Raw genomic sequence first — 21,423 nt, 5'->3', positions numbered from 1 at the left:
TTCACTGTTCCTACTCAACTACGCTTCCGTAGCTGACAGCATCAGCATACTCCTGCAACAGTCACACAACAACTACGAGAACGAGTTACCAGGCTGACTGTTCACTGTGCAGCAGGCGCTGTTCTAACAGCCTCACGCACAGCAAACCCACACGTTCGGATGCCACCGTTGTCTCCACATACAACGAGGCAACGGAGAAACAAAGACGGAGCCAAGGCCCGCTGTTAATAACGGTGGAACCACCGCTGCAAAACCAGACAATCTGACACAAGGTCCAGGTTCGCTACACATGTTTTTCCTTCTTCTGAGCAGAAATGTCACGGCACTCATCAGTAACACCGGAACCATGCCCCTGTAACTTTTCCACTCTGGCAAAACAGACCAAGCCCCTGGCCTCCCTCACCAGGGCGGGGGCACTTGGAATCTTGTGTCTGGTCTCCTTGGGTCTGCTCCTGCCCCTCCTCCCACTCCGGTCCACTATCTGCACAGCAGCCTTGGTGGGGTCCTTGCCGAAAAACCCTCCAATGGTTCCTCACTACAGTTCTTACCACATCGACCAAGCTGATGGAGCCTCTGCCCACCCCTCCAGCCCATGACCCACCCTTCTTTTTCCTGTTCACTGTCCTCCAGCTGCACAAGTCAGCATGGGGGGCTTGTTCCAAAGCTAGTTCATCCCTATCTCAGGGCCTCAGGCGTATCTAGAAAGCTCTTTTCCCACCTTGACATGGTGGATTCTTTCTCATCAGTCAGGTCTCTGGTCAAAGGTCACCGCCTCAGGTCAAAGGCCTTTCTGCGGAGCTCCTTTCTGGCACCTCCACGGTTGCTCTCAAGCCCTGTACCCTGCTTTCCTTGCTTCCTAGATGCTCTGAGTGTCTGCAGTAACATCTGCGTGCTGACTCAGGCGCCCTACACACCGTGAGCCGCGCAGCACCAGGATGCTCCACTGTCTCGTTCCACACCGCCCCTCCAGTTCCTGGGGCGCTGTCTGGCCAGCCCCGAGTACACGGGAGTTAGAGGAACGCGTGTCGTGAATAAGTAACAGGGGCCGTTAGGAGCCCTACCTGCATCTGGGCTTTCTTCATGTTGGCATTGACGACAGCGGCCATGTAACCCAGGGCGGCCTCGCGGGTTTCACCATTTAGCAAAATACTATGCAGGATCTTGAAAAGCTCTTGCTGAAATTTAAAAACAAAAAATAAAATTAAAACTTTAAAATTGTTTTTCTGACTAAAGAACAGCTAGCCTGCTTCCCGCTTTCTCCCCTCTCCCACGTTCACTCACTTTAAGAGAACCTGACCACAAGCAGAATAGAAGGAAAGTCCCCACTCAACTGTGTCCACACAATTAGCGTGAAGGTGGAATATGGAGTGGAGCGGGCAAATCATTACAGATTTAATAAAATAGCCTTTGCTACCTCTTTTCCAGGATAGGCTCGGAATTACCTTCATTGCACTATAATTAGCCTATAATGTTGCTGCTTTTCATTTGAGAAAGGAAGGCGTATCATCTACGTTTGGGACAAGCGCGCGCCATCGAGTACTGTGCGTGGACGGATGGTGCCCCCTCGCCCCCGGGGGTTAAACGTTTTACATGCCCAGGAGCAAGCTGGAGAGAGAGCCCGGCCTCTCACCCCAGGACCACCCCCAGTGACGCCCCTAGCGAGGGCACACAGCATTCGTGCGCAGTTACTGTTTGAGACACAGGTCACGGTCTTGCTTTGACCCATCCCCCAGATTCACTTTCTGAGCACCTACCCTTCCCAGCTCCAAGTAATGCTGCAATGATTGGCTAACCACACGAGTGTTTTCCAGGGTAATGGCAGGCCCTGAGAAATATTTTTCAACCACTTTAGCCTGGAAAGAGAAGGAACAAATTCAATCGACAAATAATGTATGTCTGGGAAGGAATCTGGACATGAGAGCCACAAGGTGCAAATGGCCAATATACTTACATCATCTTCGGCAAAGACTGAGAAGCTAAAGAAAGCCCCCAAGTAGGAGAGTCTCTGGAGCTCCCGCCCAGAGCCGGGGCTCAGGGACTTAGGCAACCACAACGGCAAAGAAGCGACCTGTGCAAAACAGAGGAGGCCAATCAGGCTGTGGAATCGCACGCGACATGAGAACGTAATAAACAGAAGAGTCCAACAGCCAAGCTCCTCAGCTGGTGCGAACCACCGGCACCGTGGCCAACCCCGAACCTCCAAAACACAGCCTCACGGACGCATTCGCATCCCTGTCAGTATCTCTCACCTCGGACGCAGGAAAGCCCTCCAATTCTTCTACACTTTTTTAAGGTATACTTTTAAGTCTTATGTTTCAAGATTCTTTGATGGAATTCAAATGAACTATTCTTATACTACGAAAGGATTCCAGTAAACTTTCTGTAGGATTTGTTATTCTAGATGTGTAATACTTAATGAAAAAAAAAATCACGAGAAAGTAAATAGCTTCATCCCAGGAAGTAATGTACTGACATCAGTTTAACAGTGGAGACGTCACATGCTGCTGACGTCTGATCTAAATGTCCTCCAAAAGACACCTTCCAGACAAGGCTACCTAAGGAACATCTGCTTGGTTACATGCTCACTAGCGGGACGTGCGAGACCATGAGGGAGGCACTTACCAAATTGCACACAGGGTGTGTCTTCCCAAACTTGGTTTCACAGAGCTCCCCTAATGCCTAGAAATCAGAAAGTCATTTAAACATATTTCACCTGATCGCAACGTGAACACTGAGGCACAGTGTTAACTGCTGCTATAAATACGTATGCATTCCCTCCAAACACGAACAGCTCTTCACTGGGTTTTTGATTAATAATAACACATCATACCATAAGACAGAAATATAAAATCAGACTAAAAGCTGCTCACAAACTTCACCCTATGGGATAATCTCTACTGGTATGTGAGTTAACAGTTTTCCAGGCATATTTTTTGCACATACACATAAATGTGTGTATTTTTACAAAAAATGATTTTTTCGTTTAACAATTTTCCACGTCAAAAAGATGTGCTTCACAAACTTTAGACAGGTAGTCTTGCCAGTGCTAAACAGAACTATAAATAATTACAATTAATAAGCTATCAAGTATAGGACATATTTAAAAGTACTCTGTGATTTCAAGATCTCTGGTATTTTTGAGAACTCCAAAATTTTCCTTTGGAGCACCAATCACTCTCATATTAAAGAATCCGGAAAAGGGAGTTTTTAAGGACAAACACAACTTCGCATACACGGTGATCCAATCAACGCTATTTAAGCAGTGAGTTTAATTTTCTCTGTGATGTGGACGAGGGGTGTGGACTCGGGGCACTGACGCATCTTTGAGGAGCTCTGAGGCTCGGAAAGCTGTGGAGGAGGAAGAGTCCTGGCTGCCCAGTGCTGGTCCCCACACTTCGCTGCACACTCCGATCTCCTGGGCAGCTTTGGAAACCTCAATGCCAGGCCACACCCTCACCAGCCACCTGATGAATTTAAACTACAGCGTCTGGGAGGCAAGCGTCGGGATTTTTTTTTAAAGATCCCAGGGGATTCCGAGATATGGCAGAGTTGGGATCCACTGACCTAGAGAAGGGTCACAACAGTTTCGTATTTTGGCTCCAACAGACTTCCTCTGCCTGCCTCTCACTATTGTCCTTTCTCGAAATGTACCCTCACTGCTGTACAAGCATCAATAATGGTGCAAAATAAAACTATTGTCTCTCATAATGAGGCCTTTGTCTTTTGACCACGGAGACCATTTTGTTGATATCTGACACTAAAAGCTCCTTACCAAAACATCAAGCTAACTCGAAGCACCACAGTAAAGTCAACAATTCCATGAAGGAATATTTACATAACACAGTGATAATTAATGTGCAAGGAAATATTTCATCACTGAACTCAATCAGATTATTCTACTGCCTTTTATCTGCCACAGACAGAACATTGCATAAGGATTAATGGGTTTTACTGGGAACCTGAATGACATCTGCAATGAAAAGAGCCCTGTAAAAACCCACTCAAAATTATTTTTAAAGCTAATAATTCCCGTTCCCCAGCAGTGTCTTTCACGCCTAGCCTTTTGGTTCGATTTTGACTTTTTAAGTATTAAACGCACCCTTTGTGTACATCTCTGTGTCGGCATTTATCACAGTGTAATTTCCTGACTGTCTTGTGGTCTTGGTTTTTGTGAGCTCCCTGCGGAGATGCCCCTCATCTAATCAGCTCCCATGTCCCCAGTGCCTGGCACAGAACAGGCCCACCCCACAATAAGTAAGGAGTCAATGGTAAGACACAAGGGTAAGTCAGCATAATGAGGGAAAGGAACAAATGCAGTAAAAAAATATCAATTTGAGCAAGGCCTCAATTTACACAAGGTTATATATACATAGATTTAATGAATTATGTTGATATCTCCCTTTGTATTTCTAGAATGAGAAATATTCAGTAACACTTCAAAGTATTCTTCTCCCAAAATTTCAAATAAGGAGATTCAGAGAAGAAAGGAGCCTGTCGTTTTGTTTCTGGCTCTGGTGTTTTCAGGACAGCCCAGGTGCTGGATGAGAATCTGGATGCTACTTCTGCCCATAGTTTATGCTTTTGCTCCCAATGCCTTACGGAGCCAAGCAGGCCTGTTGTCTGTGTCGAGAGAAGCTTGAAGAGAAGTGTACAGCCTTGGGAAATAGGGACGGCGAACAAGAGAATGAGCCTCAGATTTTCTGTGGAAAGTCACTACGTAATGGTAAAACTGTGTACTTTTCTTTGTATAACCTTGCCTTTTTATTTGCATGTATCATTTTTTTTTTAAACAACAAAATTTCATCCCCAACAGTATGGTATGCTCACTGCTTAGGAGACTCAGAAGGATGTCACCAATAATTATTGTTTCCATAAGCTACCCAGTGAGGAGGAGCACATTCTAAAGACTGTGTCACTGACTCCTGTCTAGGCCTCGGGTGGGTGGGACAGGGACCGGGCTGCTAACTGGCTTCCCTGGTGCCTCTCACTGCACACCAAACACTCTTCGTGGCCAATGCAATGATTTCCCATTTTCAACTTGAAAACAAGGTTGATCGTGGACCAGAAAGGAAAGTGCACTTTAAAACAACCTGGAAGAAAACATCTACTGAGTGGGTTCAGGAAAAAGAACAAAGTTTTACCATGAGCGGGTATTTAAAGTAGTCACTATCCAGGGAGCACTCTTTGGCAGCAAGAGCCAGGCCTTGTAATATGGGAATAAAGATCTGGAAGAAAACAAAACAAAACAAAGTCAGGAATATAAATCTACGAAAATTTCAGAGCAGGAAGAGTCGCAAATAAAGTGCTGAATCTGAACGCAGAGGCACTGCCACCCCTTCCCCGGGAAAAGCTGTTTTGCGTGTAAGGAGCCCAGAATCCGGCCAATGAGCGCACTGCCCTTTGTCAAGGCCACCGTACAGTAATGCGGCTGAGTCCCCCAGAAGCGACAGGATCTGGAGGACCCCAGTACTGTGGCAGGACGCCCAGTGATTCCATAGAAGCTCATAAACCTGGAGCCTGCTACAGGACTCCCAGGGGTCCTTGCTTTAATCAGCTAAATTCTCCACATCTCAACGACACGTTTCTGATCACCAAGCACCTATAATCTGTTAAAGAAAAACCAAAAAACCAAAAAACCAAAACTGGACTAAATGTTCCAATACCTTCTCTATCAATATTTTAAAAAACTCTTTGTTGCCACCCTTCCACCTCCATCTAATTCCTTCCATCTTCCCTGTTTATTTTGAAGAGAACAAGAAAAATGGACCAATAATGGGCGTTGTTATTACATTAACTTTAATTACGTAGAACAGAAATAGCTGGCAAATGTTAAAAAAGAAAAAGAAAACTCGATCAGAATGTTTTACCTCCGTACACGGTGTAATTAACACAATAACCCGCTATCGGAGCTTCAGGCACTCGGATTACGTTTACAAGTTCGCCCCTGACACCAGGGCCCGCGGACACTGCACAAGGCTAGCCCGGCACAGCTGCATCTTCGAGCAGTGGGCTCCCTGATCGACACATCCAGCGATTTTGTTGGGATTCAAGATTAATAATCACATTAAGCAGAACAAGTTGTGAACAGCAGCTGACAATCCGAATGCCGATAAGCTGAAAAGGGAGTATTCTATAAAGCTCCTAGAAACCCTGAAAATCCCCTTTCCTACTAATTTCCGCCCCTCGTATCGAGCACCGCCATCAATTAAGAAGCACAGTATTACCAAGCGGTGCCCTGGAGCATCTGGAGGTGTCAACAAAGCTCTGGAAGAGATCGTTTTAGTTTTTGCAACCAAGCAATCGGGGAAGAAGTAATGTGCTTGCATAAGCCAGCTAAAAATGGAGAGGGCATGCTCAGGTGTGGAGGTGGGGAATACCAAAGTTGAAATTAGGAAAAAAACAAACAGAGGGTACAGATCACCAAAAATAAATTTCATAAATGGTCCTCTAGAAAAAGCTCTAACATGGTTTTCAGGAATGCCATAAAGTAAAACATCTTTACTCTTTCTAACAGAGTTATCCTCTTTAGTAAGTAGAGTTTAATTTATAATAAACAGACAAAATATCGCGAAGCATGATATTTTTCCAACAGTCAAATGTTATACTATTTGTGTGACTTACACATTTTAAATAATCCTCTTACAGTCAAATAAATAGCTCTCAGCAGTGATAAAAAATGCTACAAGTATTCATCTCCAATCCTAAATTCTAGCGGCTATTTATTTCTGCTTATCTGTGAATATCTATCTCAAATGTTAAAAGGAGACTGAAGTTTCAGTCAACAGATTCAATACTTTAAATAAGACAAAATGGTGAAGCGCTGTCTTCCACTCTACTCATCCTCCTAGGCAACGCACACGGCAACACCCCGAAGCACGAGCCGTGCTCCGCGCTGGGTAGCAGGAGAGGCAGTGGGCTTCTGGGATGAGAAACAGGCAGGTCTGTGGCGGAGCGTCGATACCCTCAATGCCACTGAGCTGTACGCTTCCAAATGGTTAAACTTGTGCAAATTTCACTTCAATTTTGTAGAAACAAAGAGGGAGGGCATTTGTAACCTCTGTAAGTTTCTTTATGAATAAAAGAGGCATAACATACTCCTTTCAGCTTTGACTGACTTTATATAGTTGAAGCTACTCTGGGTTCCTCGAATGATGTCTTTTTGAACAGAAGTATTCTAATTAATGCACATGACACATATAATAATGTGTATATCTTAAACCTTTCAAGGCAGATATTTAGTTTCATCAGAGTTCACTTTTCTTTTAGAGAAGAAAAGCTCACTATGGTACCCTAAATATTCCCATAATCAACAAGACTGCCATCTAAGACAAGCAGCTGATGAACTGCAGACACAGAACATACAACACTCACTGGGGTTTTTACTCTTGGGCTGTTTCCCTCCCCCCTAATACTTTAAAGACACAAGTCTTGAGAATTCAAAGACCTTAAAATTAATAGTTATAAATAATGTTAAGTATAGGTTCTGGCTGGTGTAGCTCAGTGGACTGAGTGCTGGCCTACAAACCAAAGGGTCGCCAGCCAGTTCAATTCCCTATCAGGGCTCATGCCTGGGCTGCAGGCCAGGTCTCCAGTAGGGGGCGCTTGAGAGGCAACCACACAGTGATGTGTCTTTCTCCTTCCCTTTCCCTCTCTCTAAAAAAACAAAATCTTTAAAAAAGATGTTAAGTATAAAAACAGATTAAAAGGAATCATATCAATTTTAACTTTGCCTCTGTTATTCTTCCTAGTCACAAAAAAAATAAAAGATCATACAACAAATGGAGACAATGTCATAAAAATCCTTTCATCAAGGGAAGTAGCTTGTGAAAGGTCGTGTGGCAAAGCACCTACTTCATAAGATAGCCAAAAAGCAGCAACTACAATTTAACGCTAAAAACCCTGCAAGACGAAGTTTACTAGTTACCATTATTATCATCACTAAGTTTTATTATTAAATATTGCACGTCTGCATTTTCACTTTACGCAAAACGAATGAACGGTTAATGAATGAAGTCATTAGTGAGATATGAGGCATCATGACACTTTGCTGGTAAGAAGACAAAGATTCTATGCGGCGTGCAGACTGCCACTGAGCTAATTTGGCCACCAATTTATTCATCTCCTTTTTGTAAACTCACAGAACTAATTTTCAACACTACTCATCTGGCAAATGCACGGCATGCCTTACGCTATCTCTTGGCATTCTTGTGTTAAAAGCTCCTTAAAATCAGGGACAGGGCCTTATAATATTTCTTCTTATTTCCCGAAGCACTTAGCGCGAGTCCTGTTTAAGCACTCAGTGCCTTGCTGATGAGCTGAAGTGGCCCACGACTGAACAGTGCAGCTGTCAATCTGATTTCCCGAAGAAAGGAATCCCAGGTAGGTCTTCCCTCCGAGCAAATAATGCGTGCATAGCAAAACTCAGCATCAGATGTTTTCAATACATGGTGCATTTAAAAATCAGCCTCATTAGAAGCTCCTAAGTGAACATTTTAGCAGCAAATTCACAAAACCTTACCTGCTTGAACACTTCTTCATCCTGGTGAGTGGTTCTCACCAGCTCTTGAATGAAGCCATACGGGAGATTCCTACAGAGCATGTACGGCACCAGGAAGGATGGCTGCTGCATGGACCTGCGGACCCACGAGAGGCAAGAACTGCGATGAACCAACAACGCATGACCACATCTCAGAACACAGGGAATGCCCGCCAGCAGCAGCTGCCCAGGCAAAAGTCGGACTCACAAGCCCCCAAATATTCAACACAACAGTTTTAGGCAAAAGATCACCCTTCTTCTCAATAATAATCCCTTTCTTTGTAAAAATGAGAGCTGATTCCCGAACTATCTATTCCCCACGATTCTCTAGAACTAAATAACAAAAACTGCTTGTGTGATTCACGGGAAGGGATGATCATCACATTTCATCGAAAACCTCCACTGATTTAAAGCAGCTGCTTTTAAACTGATTACTGATTTCCTGCCTGGATGTCAACATAGTCCAACAACGGTCTATCTCAGTGAAGCACACAGAGAGGGTTTTCTTTTCACAGTACTTTAGAGAAGGGAAGGGACCTCAGAGATCACCTAGTCAACCCCTTTCTTTTTACAGGTGAGGAAGTAAGGTACTCCAGGTGGTGCCACGTGGTTGGTGATGGGCAGGCTCCTCCCCCTGCTAATATCAAGCACAGGCTGGTTTTTCCTACCTTGGTTGTGTGAGGGAACCTTGTAGTACTAATGCAGTATGGGATATGCACTGGGAGCGGATGTTGCTCAGAAGCTGGCTGACTGCTGGCTGGCTGCACATCTGGAAAGAAAAGCAGAGGTTAGGGCTACAAAGACAAACAAAATAATCCCACATTGTTGAAAACTGACAAGCACCAGAGAAGACGGAACTCCAGAAAATGGCATGCTTTTCTCTTCTTTTATCCATAACGAACAAACTCGAGTTAACTCTATCATCCAAGTATGCTGGCTCTGCTGAAGCCTACAGTTAAAGAAAGGAGTGCCAAGTTTGAGGCGACCACTCAGGAATCTCAGGTATGTGCCCTCTCTCTCTGCCTCTGCTAAGGTTAAATGCAACAAACCCCAAAGAGGCCCTTCACAAGTATGAAACAGGTGGATAACCAGGTTAGTTTCTAATGGAAAACTAGAACGAAAAAATGAAGTAGTGATAAAATAAAATAATAATGAGGTCAGCACAAAAGTGTAGCTTCCTTAGAGTAAACGCAGTTTTACAACTTACTACTTATATGAATCTGGACAACTACGTAATCTGAGAGGTCCCTTTGCTTATTCATACAATGTCACAAACAACACCTACCTTACACGGGGTCACACTGAGCAACGGAGGGTCTGAACCACGCAGACCCAGCACCGCGCCTGCCAGTCCACAGGCACCACCTGGACGCTGTCCGTTATCATGGTCGTGAGGACAGAGCCTCAGAAACCATCAGACCCACGTAGGTTGCTGGGAGCAATGGCATGGGCCCTGTCACTTCTTCCCTCCACTAGGATGTGAGCTCCCTGGGGGCAGGGACCCTCGTCTGTCTTGTTCATGCCCCGAGCTCCTAGCACAGTGCCTGGCACACAGGACGTGCCCCATTAACCACTTGACTAACTGAATAAATCTGAATAAATGAATGAATGAATGCTGACAGGGGGTGGAAACAATCGATCAAACAAATAACCGGTTTCTGTACGTTCTTTTAAGTGAATCTATTTATTACCTTTGGTGCTTTTTTTTCCTCTATTCCAACTCGGTCAAAACACTCGATGAGGTAGTTCAGCATGTCTGTCTCCTTGCAGGGCTCAATGGCGAAATGGTCGCTGTAGGAATCCCAAGTGCTCGCCCCACCAGATGCGCCCAGACTATGGGGAAGAGAAGAGAAAACTGAGGATGCTTTTCTCTTCTCAACGAACCGCTTCAGACAGAGTTTGCCACGCGGCAGCAGAAAGCCTGTTAGGACCCTGCCCCCGGGACCAAGCACAGACACCCATGCAGCCACAGTGGGTGCCGACTGCTTGTTGCACTGGCTCCAAGTCCAATGACAGGAGTTTCCAGGAAACACTGTATTCTGACTAAGAGGAGAATCTGACCAGAAACCCAGCACCCTATCTTCTTGGGAATGGCAACTGGCAAAGCCAGGAAAACTAAGAACAGCTAGGCATTTGAAGGGATGTCACACGAACTTACACCAAGTGGCCAGTGTCACTCAGGCACCCTGGGAGGTTCGAGCCGGACCATGCTGTCACGTCATCGAACCCTTGGGGTGAAGTTTTACAGGACTCACGAAACACCCCTCCCCCTCATCACTTCTATCATAGATCTCAAAGCCTTCACCCAGCCTTAGGCAACAGGGCCAGAGCCCAGGAAAACTGTCCGGTTAGAAGGAGACATGAAAATATTTGTTATTAACACAACTTTTCCAAAACTGTCAGTGAAAAGGGCAAAGCAGACAGTAAAAACCAAACCAAACCCTGGCACGAGGAATACCCAAACGTGGGTTCTCTGCCCAGCCCTACCCCTGACTTGTTGCCCAAACCCCAAACCTCAGCTTGTGGGCGGCGAGGGTCAAACGGAACCATGCGAAGGGCTGCACAGAGTACAGGCAGGAAACAGCAGGAGGCGCAATTATCGGTGAGAACTGTTCTCTGAGGCCAAAGCCAAACATCGCCAGGGTCAGGTGTGAGGGAATTAAATAAAGCTCAGACTTAGATTGACCATCAGTAGGTCAGATACCGGATCTGATGTTAACTCACCAAGCGATTTGATGTGTACAAAGATACAGAGACATTAATCATAGCATAGGAAGAGACCAGGAATTTTGAAATGAAGATAAAAATGAGAAAATATAAGCTTAGCAAAAAAAGAAAAAGATATGTGAAAGATACTAAAGGATGGGAAGACTAGCCGGAACCTGAGACCCATTCCTACTTCAATGCAGGGCAGACAGAGGCTAGAAACGAAAAAAACAAGAGGAGCTGAGATGTTAACAATATGTTATGCACACAGATGGGCAGATATGCATAACTAATTTTGGAATATACACATAACTGACCTTAGAGTTTTAGAAAAATACACATAGTTGACCTTGGAATGAAAGTATGATATTGAAGGATTTCAATAAAAAAGGTGAAAAAAATGCCAGTTTTAAATCCAAGGCTTTCAGGCCAGAGTCCAGTAAGTTTGAACTTCTACAGCACAGGTCATCTGTACTGCAGAACTTACCATAACGTCTTAGTATATAGGTCGGAGAGAGACGGGAGGCGGGCGTCAGGCCTGAGAGGCAGACAAAGACACAGGCAGCCACCGCCCTCCTGACTGAGCAGACAACTGAGGGACCCACCAAGTGCCCCCACAGGGCCATGACAAGGAGGGGCTGGCCAGTGTGGGAGCCCTCCAAGAACCAAAAACAATGAACTCTTCTGTCTTCTTATCAGTCAACTTTGGGGCACACGGTCTGCTATCTGTTCACTGGCCTGACAACAGAAAGAGGACTGCTGCAGTCAAGCACAGGAAAAAAACCCGTAAGGACCACACAGAAAAACCTACCCACGAATGTAAGTGTGGTGAGCCCCCAGGAGTGGAAAGGGGAGGAAGATATGTTCGTGTTTCCCTGCGGCAGTCCCAGCTGCCTGCTCCCTGCCACTCCTCCCTCGGCGACTCAGTGGCCGCGGTCGCTGCACTTCCCAAAGACGGAGGCCGGTGCAGGCTCCTGCCTACACACAGTGAAGACCAACCTTCCTTCGGGCAGCTCTTGCAAACGACGATGAAGATAGATCCTCCTCAGTTTGAAACAGAAATTTAAAACTATACACTTCCTCGATGATGAGCCCCCAGTTTCTCACATTTTTGCATTTCTGGAATGAAAGGCACCTTACACCGGACGTTGGAGTCGTCTGAGGCCATGCCCACAGCCAGTGTGTGACTGTTGGTGTGACGTCAGCATGCTTAGCTGGTGGCCACTCAAGTGCGTCCACTGGGCTCCACTCTGAGCCAACCCACCCACTGCATAATGTAAATTTGAACACCTCCAAGTCAGCGGAAACATCTGCAGAAACACTTCACGAGACCTGCAGAGCGACAGCGCACACAGAAGGCTGCCGGCCAGGTGCCTGGCAGTGCGATGAAGGCACTCGGGGTCCACTAGGGACTTCCGAAGCCAAGAGGATGGCACATGCTGGTGACCACGTCAGGCACCAAGCAGCACTCCCAGGTGATTTTAAGAGAAGAGAAAGAAAAAAGCAGAAACAAGCAGAAAGTTTAATCAAATAGGAAATGCACAGTAAACCCCAGTATTCGTCAATAGATTTCAAAATGAGAAGGTCAGTCCTGAAGAAGCTAATCCATGATCACAAGTCCAAACACCGGCCTGCCTAGTCAGTGCCGTGCACATGCCAGTGGTCCAGCCCTTCACGAGGGGCTGTGGATTCACGCCGTGCGTGTGCATCAGTGGTCCAGCCCTTCACGAGAGGCTGTGGATTCACGCCGTGCGTGTGCGTCAGTGGTCCAGCCCTTCACGAGAGGCTGTGGATTCACGCTGTGCACGCGCCAGTGGTCCAGCCCTTCACGAGGGGCTGTGGATTCAAAGCGAAAGTGCTGGACTCAAATTGTAAATGTGATGCTGAAGGAGAAAGTGGTGAGCAGTTTATACAAATTTATGCTATCAATAAATCTTAAAACATTTCATTTTTTTCCTGAAGAAGTTGTTATAATCCATGGTGGTTTTACAACAGCTGACATATGACACTGGAAATACGTCATATTTACGTCCTAAGAGTCTCAAAAATTATACCTCCCTCTGGGAGAACCTATGAACCATTTTCTGGTAATGACATCAGTCCAAGTTACCAATGTAATTACCTCACATAACAGCATCCCAGAATAGCCGAATCCTTCTGAAAACACAATGAAAATATTCCTGGGATTTATAGCTGCATCAGGTGCAAACTGAATCCCGTTATAAAAACTTGTTTCGTAAGAAGGTTCCACTGCAGCCTCTTCTCTTCTGTAAGAGGACCAACCACCCTCCTCTTTCCCTCTTTTTTTCACGCAGGGTCTGGAGTCTTGTGTCTTCCCCAGGCGAGGCAGAGTCACAGCTGTGTGGCTGCGCGCGACACGCATTCCGAGGACAGAGGTCCACAGTGGGCCTGCTGATTCCAGGCCTCGCCGTGGGTCCTGGGGTGACCCGCTGAATCGGAGAGATGCCCTTCCGTGCCAGAGGAGAGGAGGGACACCGAAACCGCAGTGCTCTGAGGAGAAGTGAAGGCAGAGGATGGGGGACAGAGCAGGGACAGGGCAGGGAGTGTGTGTCTTCCAGAGCGTTTAATACAACAGGGTGAGGGACACTTTGATGACACGGCCTGTACACAGACCTGAGGGAGTCAGGCAGGGGCCACGGGCAAAGCCCAAGGCAGGAGGGGTCTGCTGGGAGTTTGGGAACAGGATCGAGTATGTGAGCTGCAGGGTGCAGGCCAGTGGAGGCAGGTGAGGGGAGCAAGGAGGAGTGTGAGTGTGTGTACTGGTGTGGGTGCCCATGTGTGCACACGACACGCACGGTCTTGCAGGCCAGGGTGACAGGCTGTGGGTGTCACTCCGTGTGAGAAGGGAAGACCCTGGGAGGGCTGGAGACTGACAGAGCAGAAAGACTTTCTGGCTGCGTCCGTCCATGGCTCCTCGCTGAGCAGTGGCGAGTGGCAGAAATCAGAGCCCAAACGTCCTCCTCTCACTATCTGCTCACGCTTCTCTTACTGTCCATGCCGGCTCCCAACTTTCAAGGTTTGAGCTCTGCCACTGAAACATCTGAGCACTAAAACAACCCAAAATCCCAATCTCTCTTTGGTCATCCACTTCCTAGGGAACGATGAGAAAGGTTTCCTCAGAGGGAGCCCCGTGGTGTCGTGATCACAAGACAGCTGTCACTTCACTCGTCCCCGCCCTGGAAGAAGCAGTTCCTCACGATCCACACGGCTCTCTCATGGGGGAACGTCCCCACCTTCCTGCAGTCCGGACCGCCGCCAAGGCATGCGACGCATCGGCTCCACGGAGCACGCAGAGGGGGACAGGTACGAGCCCCGCTGATTCTGCCCTCCATGTTCATCTCACAGGGGAGAAGGGTGTGTTCAAATCATTGCCTTCAAAGTAAATACATTCTACAACAATCAACTGGAAAGAGGGAAAGAAAAAAGCGCTTTGCCGAGCCTCGAACATCAAGGCTCTGCTGCCTCTCCCCGGTGCAGCCCTGCACGCTCTCTCAGGCTCCTCCCACTCCTTCCTCAGGTATGCATTTTACCCATCATTTCACATTCTTTTTGATATCTACTCAGGATCTATAAATTGCCAAAATCTGGAGAGATCAGGTTTCATTTTAGCGGCCAGCAAAGGACCTGCCAGCTGACTGGAAGGGAATTTTGTAACTAAGGAGTAAAATGCCCTTGCCCAGGAACAGAGTAGATGTTCTCGGCAGCTGCGGAACCAGTTAGAAATGCGAACAGCACAAGTCCTGTTGGACGAAGACTGTCAGCCAGAGGCAGCCAGTAGGCTCTGGACGGGGCGGGGCTCGGCAGGGACGTCCCGCGACTGCCTCCGGGTGGCCCAGTTCTGCGGTAAGGGTGATAACGTTTGCAGGGTCGGCGGTCTGTCTGGCAGGGGAAGCTCGGTCAGCATGCAGGGCTGTTCTTACACAACCGCCGAGCTCCACTTCTCCGTGTAGATACACAACCTAGATAGATCTGAGACGAGGCCGGGATGTTGTAAGTCCAGAAAGACAGGAGCTAGTGACAGCCGCACACGATCTGATATCTTTGTTAGAGAAAGTGGGAACTAAATAGGCCAGGGAGAGACAGCTTTTCTCCCACAGGTAATTTAGGGCAAAACAAGTAACAAAGCACTTTGATCACGCATGGAAACTGACTCCTAAGAAGGACGCCTGCATAACTACAGTCACGCAACAGGACTTTTATCTACACGAAAAAGGCACTTTTACCTCTGGGAAATCTGCTTGAGAAAGAGTGATACAATGTTCAACCTAATACAAATATCAACGGCCTGAATCAATACACAACCTTGCACTGACATTCCCCCCGCTCTCTTTATACACTCTCCAATGACTCTTCCGCACAGTCAAATTTAATGAAGTGTACCTAACTCTGACTGCCTTCGCTATTTATAGCCCGGAGTTATTTCTGAACAGTGCCGGGCACAAATACCAACTCAGACCAGAGGAAACTTCAATTTAAGAGCAAAGCGGTAAGACAATAAGTCAGAGTGTTAGACAGACAGTGCTATTACATTTTCTTTCTCAAAGTCACCCAGAAAACCTACATAGCATTTTTCAGTTTCCAGGGGTGAACATTCAGCAACATCGTGAACTGTATTTTAGACTCTGCTGACATTCCAAAGGCCAACTAAAACAGGGCCGAGCTTTACTGAGGTCAAAGGGGTGATCACTGAAATTCAAGGTCAGAAGTGAAAGCAGAATCACAATTACACCGGCAGCACAACCCCGTGTGCTCCCCAGTGGGCACACGCGCATGCCAGCCCCTCGGCCACTCCCAAAGAGCAGGGACCCATGCAGCCGCACGTCTGAAAACAAGCCTGTCGGAGAGCGTGGTGCTTGCGCCTGGCAGCTCACAAGAACATTCTCACGACAGGGAAGTGAAGCGTTGTTCATGTTAGATCTCAGCGCAGACGCACTTAGTGATGGCTGGTCTTTAGCCTGTTGTTCATGTTTTTGACATGTAACTCACCAGGTAACAACTAAGGAAATTTTCCTCTGGGCAAGAGGGTCCTAACGCTTCAAGCACAGGCAAGTTTCTCCCATTTCCCTCTCCCGGCGGTCTCATCCGGCCCTGTCCTGCTTAGATGCAAAGCACACCCCTAATGAGGGCCGACAAAAGTTAGTTCCTGTGCACATGCAGGGGGGGCTCCGTTCCTCTGATACCTGGACCCAAACTGGACACCAGAAAACTCATCACCACCACCACCACCTTCATCATCACCATCATCATCTTCTTCTTCATCTTCATCACTACTGTCCCCAGAAAGTGCGAGGAAGAGGAAGGAGAAAGGACTGTCGTACATACTACCACAATAAAAGCAAAAAAAGTCATCAGGAAACAGAAAAACAAGAGGGACAAAGCTTTTGCAACTGTCGTCCTTTTAATTGAATCTTATACTATAAGTTTTACCTACTGACATGCGGAGAAGTCAGTCACCTAAGTTACAGGACTGCGTAGGCACGCGGGAGAGAGGGAGCACTGGCTTCATGGAATTCTGAGACTGCTTCTTTCCAAGCAGCTGAAACCAGCGTGTCAAGGCACGAACACTGGCACAGCCGGCCAGCAGAGGTAAGGGACACCAGGCCCAGATTTGCGCCCACAACCCCTTGGTCTGACTGTATTTCAACTACGACTGACATAGTGTAAAAAGTCAAAAAGTGGTTCCCCAACTCCCACATACAAACTGCCAACAGGGTCTGAAATTCGTCTGTAATGAGGAATGCCACATGAGTGAGATTTTAAACACTAAGTTACTTCTTCTTTTCCTTCTCCTTCTTTTTCTTGTACAGGACAGAGGAGAAGTGAGGGAAGGCAGGGAAGAGGGGCACCCAAGGCAGAGCCACCCATACTCCTGAGGTTCCCAAGCCGGGCGGCAGCTTGGACCCAGGCGCGAGCCTCCCATCTAGGGAGACACACGGGCTAGCCTCCCCACATAGCACCCCGGGAAGGAGGCCAGTGTCACCCAGCCGCTCCTCCAGACCGCAGGCACCTCCTGCCCCTGCACTGCAAACACGCGCCCAGCTCTCCTGCTGCATAAATACCTAGGAGAGGTCCTCAGGGAGGAGGGACGTCTGCGCACGGCACTGGGTGAGGCGGGCAGTAAAGGTGGCCCCGTGCTGGTGGCTCTCAGTCGGGAAGAGCTGGCCGGCACTGCTCGAGGGCTACTAGCGAGGGCAGGGAGGCTCGGTGAGCTAGACAGAGCAGCGGAGCAGCCCGAGGGCCTCGGGGAAGGAGAAGCCGCAGCCCCCCCGGGGTGGGTGACAGTGTAGGGGCGATACCGCGCAGACGAGGGCTGGCTTCCCGCCGCAGTCCCGGAGGAGGCCGCGCCGTGGGCGCTGAGGGAAAGGGCCGGCACAGCCACGCGGCTGGCTGCACCGGTGGGGGAGGCGAGAGGCGGGCTCGTCCGCGGCACAGAGCTCCAGAAACTCGTGCGGGGAGCTGGACTAGTTTCATAGAGGCTACATTAGTTGAGAAAGGGAGGAAAGAAGAGAAAATTGAAGAAAAACTTGAGATAAATAACCAGAATGGAAAATACCAAGCTTTTAAAGAATAGAATATTCACACTTCGTATCTCTAAGCATTCCAGTACACACATCTTTCAGGTACCTAAGTAACTGTAATCTAATCTCTGTAAAGAACTAGAGGTTTTACTTACAATGTTTTAAAACTCTATTGCCAAAGAATTATGTGCAATATACAGCCATTTGTTTCTAAACCTTAATTCACCAATAGCCAAGCCACGGAAAGCCAGAGAGACCAATCCGGAGAAGACAGTGCCTCCTGCAGTGACCAATCCATCCCCCCAAATGTGATGCATGCTGCACCTGCACAACACGGGCTTATGAAAGGACGTCTCTTCTCTTACGTACCCGTGGCTATTTCACTGCCCATCAGATGTGCAAAAAGGACACACTGACCTAGACAAAGAGCTGGCACCGAAGGACCCCACACTGCAGAACATGGGGCTTGTTCCTGGATTGGAGCCAGTATTTAGCATGAGATTTCTGTCTGGTGACCGAGCCGCTGCTGCAATTGGCTGTGACGTGGCTGTCAGACTGGCAAAGGGGTTTTCATCTCTGGTCTGAGTAGACATCATTAGCACTTCCATTAGGATCTGGCCAATCAAGTCCTTAAAATCAGAGAACACTGTTGGAAAGGCAGAAAAAAAAAAAAGAGGTTACATATGGTTCTTCACATGCACAGTCCCTGAATAAGCCAAATGGAACTGGAGAGGCTCAGCGCGGCGCCCGGGCTTGGACGGGACCCCGGAGCAGCACAGGGACATGGGTGGAAAACCTGGAGAAATCCAAACAAGGTCTGGAGTGTAGGGAATAGTACTTCGTCCTCCAGTCTGCTGTGGTTAGGGAAGAAGCGAACACTAGGGGACACGGTGACGTGGGTACAGGAACTCCCTGTGCTATCTCTAAAACTTCTGGCAATCTAGAATTATTCCAAAACACAACACTTATTTAAAAACATTGGAGTGCAGTCCATGAGTCACTGCTAATATATATGAACTGTAAAAGTTACTCCCAATGACAGAGGTTAGTTTGCCACACTAGCAATGCAACTGGGTTAGTATTTCTTCTCCTTTGGATGTTTTATATACAATAAAACTTTCGAGTACAAAGTTCAAAGTATTGTAGGCAGGGTCTAATTTCTAGTCACCGTCTGGCTTTCTGGAGTAGATCCTACTTCCTCTCTACACCTCCTAATTGTTTTAGGTCTTTAGACCTAATTGTTGTAGGTCTTTAAAAACACTTTATAAAGATCACTGTATAAACAAAAGTTCTGACCCATGTAAGTCTTACCTGATTTGGTTATTAAAAATTACCACTTATATATGCACAAGACACTTGAGAATCTTCAGATTTACAGCAAGTATAATAACAAGTGGCAGGGCTTTGAAACCCCTGGCTGCTAAGTTCATCTCTATCACCAGAGTTAAGAAGAGGATCCCAGTAAGACCAGAAGTGAACTGTCCATCCAGAAGGAGGCCCAGTGGACACTCTTTGTTTGCGGGGAGGACAGGCAGTGCAGGAAAGGGAAAAACGACCTCCCTAATATCCATTCACTCATTTTAAATACATCTAACGAGGGACTATTCATGGCAGCACCCTCCTAGGCCCTGGGACTACATCAGTGAGCAGCCAGACCAAAATCGCCGCCAGCCGGGAGGCTGTATTGCAGCGCCATGCAGGCGGACACCCCGGCGCACTCCCCTGCCCCTTCCGTATTCCAAATGACTGCGGTGAAGAAAAGGGACGGTACCCGGTCATGCTGGTACACTTAGAGTTTTACTACTTTGTCGTAAGTGTGGTTTTAGTGTAGCTTCTTAAAACAGAACCCTGGAACACAGCAAAAGCTCACTACGTCCTGTCTTGCTAATCAGCAAGTTAGTGAAGCCAAGGTATGCCCGGGGCCTCTCGCAGGGTCCCTGGAGACTACGCCGTATGCTCCCGCTTTGTAAGAGGCGATAATGCTCTGAGCATCTCCTTATCACAAGGGGAAAATTCCAGCCTTGAGACAATGGACATCATTTACTTATTTATGCAGCTTTCTTTAGAGAATCTTAAAGGTAAAAATGAATTTGGCAGTTAAGACTAGTGGAAAGTGGCCATACGTCAGTGTCATCAAGAAGCATCCCTATCATCGAAAACACGCCCCCCCCCCCCCCCCCCCCCCCCGGAGCGGGAAAGCATGACTGTGCAGAGCAGGGAAGGACAAGAGCTAAGTGCTCTGAAACAGGACCGCTGAGCTAGACTCCTACCTTCTTTTGGGTTCTGCTTAAATTGCGCAGAAAGGGAGGAAAGAAAGATGACGTCTCTGTCCCGGTCCTTCCAGGAGACACGAAAGATCTTACAGACCAGCTGTAAGGCCTGTTCTTCAGACACCTCAGAACCCGATGGAGGCTCCTTGTGAGGAAGAAGATGTGGGGGTTAATTTCAAGTGGTAGGAGGTCTGAGTTAGACTTCAATAGAAATACTTAATTCTAATTTAATTCATTGCAGAATGGCACGGAACTATTCACCCATTGATTTAGGGAAAAATAAACTTGTCACTATGCCTTCAAGTTACAACTTTTCATAACACTAGAGAACTACACAAAATAAAGCATCACACTAAGTACAGTCCAACTTCTAACAATCACCAACACGTGCTGTAAGCACTAATAACGTACAGAACGGAGAGCGCTGCAGTTACCTATCCCGGCTCCACACGACACCAAAGGAACCTAACCACCCCCCCCCCCCCCCCCACAAAACCCAAAACATCCTTTTCCTAAGTACAGGAACTAAGCTCAGACGGTAACAAAATATGAAGACCTCATGTTTTCAAAAAGCTTCCAGTAGCTGCTGGGTCCCACATACTGTATTCTTGCTTCCAGCCCCAGGATTTTCCCCAGAACAGTACCAGAGATGGGACGACGAGCTTCTTGGTTGAGCCGAACACCAACAGGAAAAAAAGTCCAAATTAGCTCTAAAGGCGTTCCTATTACAAACCAAATTTACTGGTAAAAACATGGTCTGAGTTGTTCTTCCATTAAAAAAGGTGAGCCAGGCCACCCACTTTTCCTCACAATGAAAAAACAATCAGCTCAGCAGGCCCTGCTGCGCTGGGGTGGCCGGCTCTCACAGACTCGGCGGCTGCAGGACGTGACAAGTGCTTATTTGTGTCACCTGCACTAGAAACAGGAGCAGGGGCTTCGTCTCTTACTAACCTTGTCGCTGAGGCTCCTTTTCTCTCTTCGGTCGTTTTCATCGACTTCCATGTTTTCAATTCCTGAATCCACATCCACCTGGGACATGCTTTAAGTATAAAAGACAAACAGGTCTTTTACCTTTTACGAATCCACCCAACGTCCTAACTGCTGGCTGCTGATGTTTTAAAATATCAATCAAAATCAGCTGGGAAAGCACAATTCATCAAATTAATTTTTTCTATTACTCTTAAGAATTCTCCATCGTTAAGATATAAACATTTTATTATAATCTTAATATTCTTCCCGAGTTGTCACTTTCTCAGCCTCACTTCCAAAAAATAATTAGAGCATATTTTCTACACGGACTATGTTAAGCGATGCACAACCATTCCGAGCCTGATTACAGAACCATGTCGAGTACATACAGCACCTCCCCCAC

General features: G+C 47.2%; 1 protein-coding gene across 2 annotated transcripts in view; it reads right to left on the bottom strand.

Annotated features, from left to right (window-relative positions):
* The window catches only part of UBE4B (ubiquitination factor E4B), a 98,477-nt gene that overhangs the window by 32,295 nt on the left and 44,759 nt on the right, over positions 1-21,423 (bottom strand). The window contains exons 4-16 of one of the 2 annotated variants that reach the window (XM_053919946.2): positions 21,003-21,090; positions 20,052-20,196; positions 18,199-18,427; positions 17,323-17,739; positions 16,444-16,584; positions 10,228-10,369; positions 9,205-9,305; positions 8,519-8,633; positions 5,142-5,225; positions 2,623-2,679; positions 1,952-2,068; positions 1,755-1,853; positions 1,062-1,175 (exon numbers count right to left, since the gene is read on the bottom strand). In XM_053919946.2, the coding sequence (XP_053775921.1) occupies positions 1,062-1,175; positions 1,755-1,853; positions 1,952-2,068; positions 2,623-2,679; positions 5,142-5,225; positions 8,519-8,633; positions 9,205-9,305; positions 10,228-10,369; positions 16,444-16,584; positions 17,323-17,739; positions 18,199-18,427; positions 20,052-20,196; positions 21,003-21,090 (1,849 nt within the window). The remainder of the gene's footprint in view (positions 1-1,061; positions 1,176-1,754; positions 1,854-1,951; positions 2,069-2,622; positions 2,680-5,141; positions 5,226-8,518; positions 8,634-9,204; positions 9,306-10,227; positions 10,370-16,443; positions 16,585-17,322; positions 17,740-18,198; positions 18,428-20,051; positions 20,197-21,002; positions 21,091-21,423) is intronic. The other variant, XM_024554209.4, reaches the window with a different exon arrangement.

This window comes from Desmodus rotundus, chromosome 3 (assembly GCF_022682495.2).
Source record: "Desmodus rotundus isolate HL8 chromosome 3, HLdesRot8A.1, whole genome shotgun sequence".
Taxonomy (NCBI): domain Eukaryota; kingdom Metazoa; phylum Chordata; class Mammalia; order Chiroptera; family Phyllostomidae; genus Desmodus; species Desmodus rotundus.
Note: the sequence above shows the minus strand (reverse complement) of the source record. Positions and strands in the feature narration are given on the sequence as shown.